This window comes from Magnolia sinica, chromosome 3 (genome assembly GCF_029962835.1).
Source record: "Magnolia sinica isolate HGM2019 chromosome 3, MsV1, whole genome shotgun sequence".
Classification (NCBI taxonomy): domain Eukaryota; kingdom Viridiplantae; phylum Streptophyta; class Magnoliopsida; order Magnoliales; family Magnoliaceae; genus Magnolia; species Magnolia sinica.
In genome coordinates, this window is record NC_080575.1 from 96,724,292 (window position 1) to 96,734,520 (window position 10,229).

The window sequence follows — 10,229 nt, forward strand, 5'->3', positions numbered from 1 at the left end:
GGCAGAAAAGACTCAGATATCCAATTGTGGTGTCCTATTCTCCTACGCAAATGAACCAAACCGCATATCAGCAACTTCAAACGCCTAAATGGCTAACATGGAGTGTGTGTACTGACATGGGCCTGTACTAACAGGCTAACCCCAAAAAAAAAAAAAAAAAAAACTTCAAACGCTTAAAGGATTGTCATTTGGATAAAAACAAATGCAAGAAAGGAAAGATCCATCCTCTGTCTACCTTGCCAAACCAGTCCTTGAATGTGCTGCATAAGACCAAAGTGGTATTTTCCTTAATAGTTAAGGATCCCGCTTGTAGCTTAAGCTTAACATACACCCTATCTCCCGTGCCCATTAAGATTACCTGGTGACCACCCTCTTCTCAGCCAGACAAAATGTCGTATGCTCAATCAAACAATCTATTGTTTTTTGGGTAATGGACCACTCCAAGGGTGGTGGAGCAGTCTGACCTACCTTCTACAGCTAGTTATCTTCATGACAGGGCTACCCCTTCGCATGGCTTGTATATCTTCGCAAATCACTCATTTTCGACCCCTCGAACATGCCCACCAACTTCCTTAAAATTCAATTTCAGAGCAGGCGGAAACAATTCAATCGCGCATACAAATATCAGTAGAAACACGAGCACTTACCAGGAAGCTAATTACTATAAAACCAGACCTGCTTTTTTTTTTTTTTGTAATTGCCTGAGGATTGAGATTGTTGCTGTAACTAACCCCAAGACAATGTGCAACAATCAAAAAAAGGAAGACTGGGATGATGCAAAACAAACACAAAGCGCAGAATGGAAAATCAAAAAAAAAAAAAGGGCAGGGGAAAAAAAGAAGAAAAAAGAACAGTTCCCTGAGGATCCAAATCCTCCCGACATCAGATTTTCATCTGCTTCAAACTCTGTACTGCTGCTGATTCCTGCAAATCATTTGCTGCTGCATTCCCAATCTCCTCTATCTGAACCACTGGTTTGTTTGGTGGCGGAGAGCTGGCTACAACTGGCAGCTCTTCGATCTGAACTGATGGCTTATTCAGTGGGGGAGGAGATACTAAACCTGGTAGCTCTTCTTTTCTAACTGATGGCTTGTTTGGTGGGGGTTGACCCATGAAGACCGGCAGCTCTTCTATCTGAACTGAGGGGTGTGGAGCAGCAAATACTGGCACTGCCGTCCTAATATGAACTTGAGGGGCAACACGCACAGCTGATGCCATTAGCTGTGCGGACCTGCCGGGTGGCTGCGGGAGTGGTGGGGCAGAGTACACTGGCACTGCAGTTCTTATTGTAACTGGTGGTGCCATCCCATGGTATGGCGGCCGGTAGTGCCGCACAGGGACATATGGTGCTGCTCCGGCTGCTGGGAACTTCTGTGGACGGGCCCCACGATTATCTGGTAGTAAGAAGGGTGACGTTGACGACAGGGGCCCATCATTCATTGCAGGAGTCAGCCTGTTCCTCGGGGCTGGTTTAGGACGGATTAATGGAAGGATCTTTGATCCAGTGGCTGCAGGAGGAGTGGTAGATGACTTTTGGTCTTGCATTGGGAACTTCTTTGGAAATGGAAGTGCATGGGGCGTGTTTGCCGTTTCCATTGCCATTTTTGTCTTTAGGCGGTAGTTCAACAGAGCTCTTGCTATCGTTATCTGTTCCTGCTCATCATTGGTCTCTGTATCTGATGATGAGGTTGCAGCTTGCTGTGCCACTAGCCAGAAGGAATACTACATGTAAGAGATCGGACGAGTGTGGTCTTTTTTGGAAAAGAAAATAATATAGTTAAACCATGGTTAGTGGGTGGGCCAGGTCCTCCTTTTTTTTTTATCTTTTTTTTTTCCTTTTAATCTCCAGACCAACCAAATTTGTAGGGGGTGAGCCCAGTCTCTTTTCTTTTTTTTCCTGAAGGTATGTGGTCCGTCAAAGTTTCATGTGGCACTGTGTATGATCATCCCAAACATAGATGGGCCAAAACCCAAATTTGCACTGATACCGGTTGAATGCCAACCACTCGTTTATGGGTTCATTTGCAAGCCAACAATCTGACGGTTAGGAATGAACAAGTTGCGTGATTTCAGGTTACGGTTCATCCAGTTTGATGAGCCACCATATACGTGCCACTAACATAATTTTGATACCCATCAAACCCCATATAATACAACACTTTATTAAAGACCAAAAAATAAATACTGGACTTAAACATCGCAGTCACTTAATTATCCAACAGTTACTAAAAGCAATAAAGAGGAACTATATGGTCCTGCCCATCAGCTAACCTGCTTATTCCTGAAAAAGGAATCAAATACATGGGACAAGGATTATGTAGTGAGGAGCTCATCATGCTGGTGTGGATTCTCTGTGGGCCCATTGTGATGCATGTGTTTCATCCACGCCATTCATCTGTTTTTCCAGCAATTTTAGGTTACAAGCACAAAATTGAAGCACATCCAAAGCTCAAGTGGACCACACCACAGGAAACAGTGGGATTTGAATGCCTACCGTTGAAAACTTCTTGGGGGATACAGAAGTTTTGAATCAAGCTGATATTTGTGTTTTCCTTTCATCCAGGGTCATTGTGGCCTTATGAACAGGTTGGATGACAAATAAACATCACTGTGGGCCCTAGGAAGGTTTCAACGGCGGATGTCATTATCCAAACTGTTTTCTGTGGTGTGGTCCACTTGATCATTGTATATGCTTCAGCTTTGGGCTCATACCCTAAAATGAGCTGGAAAAATGGATAGATAGTGGATGAAACATGTCACTGTGGGCCCCACAGAATCCACACCATGCTATATGGCATGGTGAGCTCCTCAATACACTATCTGTGTCCGGCCGATTGTTTCAGAATCCCGCAGGTCAGCAAAGCAAACATACGGAGATGCACAGAACCCTGTAGTTCCTCACCAAAAGAAGCTCTCTTTATTAAAAGAAAAAATGCATCCGTTCACTATTTTTAAAATAGGATGGTCTAAAGAGCAAATTACTATGATTTGATGGAGTAGCAGCAAGCTACAGAAGGTAAAATCATCAACCAAACAGTTGTATCAAGTGGGTTGTTTGAAGGGTTTTTCTTTCTTCTTTTTTTTTTTTCTTTTTTTTTCCCTGAGAATTGGGTTTTTCTTTCTATTTTTTCCCTCATTTACAGCAATTGCATCTTAAAGCATGTTTGTTTTAGGCTTTACCGTGGTATGGTAACACACCATTGTAATGATGACTTACTACATGTTGTTACATGAGCTTAGGGGGTGAATTGACCAAATGGACCGGGTGTTTGGATTCGTTGGAGATTTCCCAAGCAGGGCTCATTATGTAGTGAGATATGGATTGCTTGCAAAAGCCTTTCACAGGAACTTCTTGTGACAAGAAGCTAGGTGAGGCCCACCGTGATGTTTGTGAGAAATCCACCCCGTCTATCCGTTTTGCCAGATCATGTTAGGACATAGACCAAAAAATGGAGCAGATCCAAAACTCAAGTGGGCCGCACAACAAGAAACAATGAGGATTAAACGTCCACCGTTGAAACATTCATGAGGCCACGGAAGTTTTGGATCAAGCTAATATTTTTGGTTTTTCAGTTCATCCCTGTAGTCATCACCTTACGAATGATATGGATGGCATATAAACATCACGGTGGACCCCGGGGAGGTTTCCATGGTAGGCATTTGCCTACCCACTTTTTCTTGTCATGCAGCCCACTTGAGTTTTGGAAAAAGCCTCATTTTTGGACCTATGTCCTAACATGATGTGGCAAAATGGATGGACGGGTGGATTTCTCACAAACATCACGGTGGGTCTCACCTACCTTCCCATCGCAGGAAGTTCCTGCAAAAGGCTTTGCAAACCGCATTCCAGTTTTTCAGACCTCATAAATAGCCTGTAAAAGGGTGGATTTCAGTGGAGATTTTCCTCATTCGTCCAAACACATGTATGCACCATCATCACGTAGTGACCAGTATTTCTAGGGAGATTGACCAATCAAAAATGGACTTTAGATAGGTTCTATGAGGATATCTGACTACGAAAAGGGATCCTAAATTCTATCATGTTTGAATGTTGAGCTAAAAGTACTGAATAAATGAAATCAACTTAGGCAAAGACTCACATTTTTTTAGCGATGACCATGCAGCCATGGCAGCATTCTTCTCTGCTTGCTTCTTGTTCTTGGCTGATTCTCCTGTGAATGTGATTCCAGCCAACTCAACCTCACATGTGAAAACAGGTAGGTGTCCTAGGCCAGAGCGGAAGGTTGTGTACAGCGGCAGTGGTGCTCCAACTCTTTGTGCAATCTCTTGCAATAGATTCTTGTAAACCCCTGTCTCATCCTGCCCAAGAGGATGTCAATGTAAGAGAAGCTGTGATGATGGGAAGGAAAGTCAAAGTGGCTCATGGAATGAGTTGCGTGTATAAAAAATTAATACACCAATGGATGCATAAGTTTGTATTTTTATATGTATGAATATAATATGCATGTAGCATATATAAATATATTTGCATGAATTATGCATATAAATAAATGTAAGTATTTTATCCATTTAATATGTAGATATATAGATCAATGCATGTGTGTGTGTGTGTGTTTATACACATGCACATATACATAAACATCTTCTGGGGAAAAAAAATTGGTTTGCATTTGCTTCCTTTGGAATGAGAGTCAACTTGACATACATAGACATATACATACATGCATGCATAGATAAATGCCATCACTCTATAAAAAAAAAATGCAGATGGGAGGAAACTCATATCAGTTTGTAAGAGTACGTTTTCTGTAAAAGTAACCAACATGTGTACATGCATTCATACATGCAGACATATACATTATACATTCATGATAAGGTTCTCTTTACACATAAGCAGTCAGTGGAACATACTTTCTTGGAGAAACTCCAACACAGCAAGGATCAATTTGCATAATTTTGTTAAATATTTATAATAAAAAAAACGAAGTTTGCCCACTAATTAATACAAGAATGCCTCAACAGCTTTAGACAGCCACTGAGAGAGAGCATCAATGCATTTTTGGCTGAATTTTAAAATTATCGATATCCCATTTTCTGCATCACTAGAACTAATGGCAGGTAATACGGAAATTATTCGTAGAAGAATATGGATGCAGCATGCAAATAATCATTACCTTTTGTTATGGGTTTCTAACGAATCAAAATAATTAAAACAATTAACAAGAATAGTAGATTCCATGGTCCAAAATCAGATAGATAGCTCGTCAGGTTGGCTACATGTGTAAAGAAAAATGGATGGTTTGTTGCCAGCAATCCACATTCACACACGTAACCGGTGACCTGATGAGTGGACCAGCCTGATTCTTGGACCAGGGTAGCTACACAGTGGCGCCACCTGATGGACAGCTTGGATGCCACACATTGGAATGTGTGCCTGGCTGTGGCCTTTAGCACATACAGAATGCTGAAAACAGTTCATCATAATTGATCAAGAAAAAAAGGGATGAAAGACCATAAGACTTGTAATGTATTCAATACGAAGACCAACTTCTCCTTTTCTTTTTCTTATTTCTTCTATAATTCAAAAATATTAACAATTCATAGATAGCATGCATAACACAAATTATGTATGATAATGCATATATTTAAATAAGAAAAAAAAAAAAGCAAATGGGGGTTGGCAACGTGGTATTGACATTGCTAATTTCTTATAGAAAATACAGAATGTGAAAATTATAAAGCTAACACCAAATGGAAGATCACCGATTGTGTCCTTATAAACATTTTTTTTACTTTTTATCTAAAAAGTTTATAATTATCACAAGAAATTCAGCATTGGCCAGCTTTATTGTGTATGCAAATGAGTGAATAAACAAAACAATAATCACCTATTGCATATAACATGTCCAAAAAAAAAAAAAAAAAAACCTTTTAAATTAGTAAAGCAGAATTTCAATACATGAGATCGCAATAAAGAAAACAGAAGAAACTAAAACCCGAGATGCACACTAATGTCATTTCGGTGCTATATGTGATCACTTATCATTAAATAAAGCCATTTACCACTGAGAAATGATCCAGTCCCCTAAGAGTAGTATCAGGTTCCTAGTTGCATTGGCACACTTAGACAGCCTATTGATCAAGAAGGGGACCGTCCATTAGGCCCAGCACACATTTCATGGACTACCACGCAAAAACCACACAGATGGCAGATTAGACAATGCTAACCATCTGATCTATGGCCTATAAAATAGATGGCCATGTTCTTTTTGGTCCAATCAACAATTTCACCCATCCATTTGTTGGGGCGGAGCCCATCATGCATCCTTATGATTGTGAAAAAATACTTTTATTGGCCAATCCCATCCATGGCTCGGCAAATGGATGGGCATAAGAAGGAACAACAATGTATTGATGGATCATAACATCCGATCACTGCATAAGAAAGAACACCAGGATAGTCCCTGTTGATCAATTGGGACTGTCCAAGAATCTCAAAGCAACTAAGAGCGCCGTAACTTACAGTGTTTTGAGAGCACAGATCACGTCTCTTTACCAGTACAATAATCAATTTACCTAATCACAGATAACAAGTGGAAATCCTGCTTCATATGTCTTATTATGAGTAGAAAAGGTTGTCTTTCTCAATCATGGTGGGTTTAGATACCAATTCCATAATAACATGCTGGGGCTTGAGGACCTGACAATGGCATCCATGTTTGAATTGTCCAAATTGTAGGACAGATTGCAGATGGAGCATGACCCAAACATAATACTGATCAGATCATCCCAACCATCTGATTTTGGCCACTAAATTTCGACTGCTGACCATGACATTTGTACCTGTCCCTTCGATAGCCACAAATTCGACAGTCAGGATCATTAGATCAGTACAATCTTCAGCATATACCCCATCCACTATGATCACCTTGATATTAGACGAACTGGATTTCTGCAAACGTGTGGATGACAATAGCATCTTGCAGAGTTTTTTTCAAGACTTTTGAGAACCTTATCGATTGCTAATTTCCGAATTACTAAAAATTTCAGTTGAAATTCGAAGTATTTGCAATCGTTTCCCCGAAAAAAGCCCAGGGCATTTTGGTAATTTTCTGAATTAGCTAAGACATCCTTCCAGTGGGCCGCTGGGGAAGGCATGAGGTGTGCGATAAAGCTCAAGTACACACGGTGCACAGTAGCAGAGACGCAACAGGAAACCATGCAAGATCCTGAAGGATCGAATCCTTGGAGATTTTCCAAAGAGGTACTCCATGAGGACATGCAGCCTCTCCCTTTGGCGCACAATAGCTTACCGGTGCTAGGAAGGCTCTGGGACGCCTTTTAGCTAAATCGAGCGCAGCTGCCCTCCATGCATACGCCCCTTCCCATACGGTGCACATTAGCAAAATGTGCACCGCCGCGGCAAGGTCTTTAGCAGAATCCAGTGTATAAGAGGAGGGCGAGCTCGATAAGACCGCCAGGGAACGCGCCTCTCCTATCGCGCGCGCATTTCCTAACTTGCGCCTGCCGAGGGCCGATAAAGTCGGGAAGCCCGAATCGAGCTGATGGGGAGCTCTCTCCCTCCGGCGCACATTAGCAGCGCAGCGATTTCTCAGCAAAATCACGCCACGTTGCGAAGAGTGCGCCGAACAAAGCGATCCACCCAGCGCGCAAGTTAGTATTTTCCTCCTCTTCAAAAATGATTTTTTTTTTAAAAAAAGAAAAGAAAAGGAAAGAAATTTCCAAACCAGCAAAACAAAACAGAGAAGACGGAAAGCAGGAGAACACATAAACCCTAGCAGAAACGAAACGGAACCCTAACAGCAGGGAGAAAACCCTAACGGAATGACGAAAGCTGGCTCTCCTTATCTCTCTCTCTCTTACCAAGATCCTAGCAGCAAGCGAATGCGATGGCCCTCTGTTGGAGAGCGAATTAAGAGCAACCTCAGCGGCAGAATGCTCGGCCTGCCTCAACGTCGTGCAGAAGTTAGGGCTCTCGAAGATCTCGCCGTTAAAGTTAACGGCGGCCTTGAATCTCGGCGCATGGTCCGGCCCTTCCCTAATACACGAATACGACGGAAGGTTAAAGCAGCTCCGCTGTGCCAGCTCCTGCAGCTGATTCTTGTACATCTCTCCCCCTCCACAACCGCTCAGGAGACCGGGCCGGATGCCGGAGAACCCGGCTCGAAGCGTCCGAATCCGGTCCAGGCAATGAGGGGGATTTTCGCTGGAGAAGAGGTAGCTTGCGAGATCGGAGGTTTTAGGGTTTTGGGGTTAGAGAGAGGGAGAGAGATCTGAGAAAGGAAGGGGTGGAAAATGGGAGGGCGAGCCTTTTTTCAGTGGTGGGGTTTTTTATTATTTTATTTTTTAATTTTAAAATATTATTTTATTATTTTATTATTTGTAGGGAGTTTATTCTAAGTACGGGCTGTCGACGGTCAACCGTGAACGTTTTCAAGTGCATGGATCGATGCTTTCTTGCATGGCATATCTTTTCTTCGATTTTCTTTCTGTTTTTTTCTTTTTTTTTGAGTTGCTTTTTTATGCTCAAAGGGCTTCTTCTGTTGAGTGGGCTAATCACACTTTAAAGAGCTCGACCCTTCTGTCCACGTCACGATGATCCAGACCGTTCATCTTAAAGGTCCCAGTATAACGTTAACTATCAATACAAGATGAGATGGAAATGTTGTTTCTGAGTTTCTAATTTGGACTTTTGCAGTTTGGGGTATCTAGGATGGACCTTCTGGATGAACGGTCCGGATCATCATGAGTTTAATTTTTAGTGAATTATGGGTGGGTCCGGTGGTTGGAATGGCCTAGATTGAAGAGATCATACCATGGGTCATCGCCAATCAGTGGACCACCATGTGATAAAGGCCCGCGTTCAACTGAAAAGAAAGAAAAGATCCGAGGGGTTCTGAGTGAAAGATACCTAGTTTCAACGCTAAGGTCCTGGTATCGATCCCACTGGCTAACATTGAAGTGTCAGCTAACAGAGGTTTCTACTAACAAGCTATTTTTAAAAAAAAATAATAATAATAATAATACTCTCTGATCTACTAGAATTATTATATATCCGTTACCTACAGTGGGGCCCATGAGATCAATGGTCAGGGTTATCTATAGGTCCACATGTACCATTCCTGCTGACTGAGCAACTTTCTTTCTTTCTTTTTTTCCTTGTTTTTTTTTTCCTAGCTGGATAGAGTAAAAGCGGCCACATTCATGCGCGAGTTGGCTTTGCCTCCGTCACGACATAGTTTCCAGCATGTGTCGCCATTCACTGGGTCCACATGCTTAGATGATCTGATTATTTGAACTGTCCATGTGATCGTTACTCCATTGCATAAGCTTTTAACCTGTGTTTGTACTTCAGTGATGACCCTAAGCTTTGATTTCAGAGTTGAATACGATCCATTGATTTTTTTTAATTGTTATAAATTTTGCGATAGATAGTGATGGCCACATAATCCGTTCATAGTAATTTTCCAATGGTGGCTCCTATAGCATAGAGTACACAGTACGGAATATGGACGGTTCTGATCATCGGATCATATGGCCTGTGGGCCCAAGTGGGTGACCACACACGACGCTGGATCCTGAGTCGAGACAGAGGCAAGACGTACTCGACGCCGTCTGTCTGGGAAACGGATTGGCAGTCTGTACGGTTGGGGGCGCGGACTGGGTAGCAATCCCACCACCACCACCGGGACCTAGGGAGAGACGGACGGTCCTGTTGTGTGGGCCCCACCGTGATGTGTGTCGAACATCAACACCGTGCATTTGATGGGTCCCTTTTAATTTAAATTATGGGATATCCCACAAATCAGCTGTATAAGGAACTCAGGTGGGCCATACCATTTAAAATCATGTGTATGTGGAGCCTACGTTGATATATATATTTTATCCAAGCCGTCCATCTATTTTGAAAGATCATTTTAGACATGAGCCCGGAATGGAGGCAGATAGAAGACTCGAGTGGACCACACCACAGGAATCAGTAGTGACAATGACCCCATTGTTGCAACCTTCCTGAGCCCACTGTGATTTTTATTTTTCATCCTCCCTGTTCAAAAGGTCACATACACCTGGATGAAATGAAAACATAAATATCAGATCAATCCAAAACTTTGGTGGCCCATAAGAGATTTTCAGCCGTAGGATTTCAATCCCCACTATTTCCTGTGGTGTGATTAGCTTTAGCATTCGATCTGCCTCATTTTTTGGATCATCACCTAAAATGCTCTCTCAAAATGGATGGACGGCGT

General features: G+C 42.2%; 1 protein-coding gene across 1 annotated transcript; it reads right to left on the reverse strand.

Annotated features, from left to right (window-relative positions):
* Window positions 1-662: 662 nt before the first annotated feature.
* LOC131240333 (double-stranded RNA-binding protein 6-like) lies at window positions 663-8,364 on the reverse strand. Its single transcript, XM_058238467.1, has 3 exons — window positions 7,846-8,364; window positions 4,101-4,320; window positions 663-1,706 (listed from the first exon to the last, which is right to left on the reverse strand). The coding sequence occupies exons 1-3, from the start codon at window positions 8,089-8,091 to the stop codon at window positions 883-885; spliced, it is 1,290 nt and encodes a 429-aa protein (XP_058094450.1). The 5' UTR covers window positions 8,092-8,364; the 3' UTR covers window positions 663-882.
* Window positions 8,365-10,229: the final 1,865 nt, after the last annotated feature.

Excerpts from the sequence above, each read along its gene's own strand:
- LOC131240333 (XM_058238467.1), bottom strand. The coding sequence starts at position 8,091 with ATGTACAAGAATCAGCTGCAGGAGCTGGCACAGCGGAGCTGCTTTAAC. Across the intron at positions 4,321-7,845 it reads CGCTTGCTGCTAGGATCTTG|GATGAGACAGGGGTTTACAA; the intron begins GTAAGAGAGAGA and ends CCTCTTGGGCAG. Across the intron at positions 1,707-4,100 it reads ATGGTCATCGCTAAAAAAAT|TGGCACAGCAAGCTGCAACC; the intron begins GTGAGTCTTTGC and ends CCTTCTGGCTAG.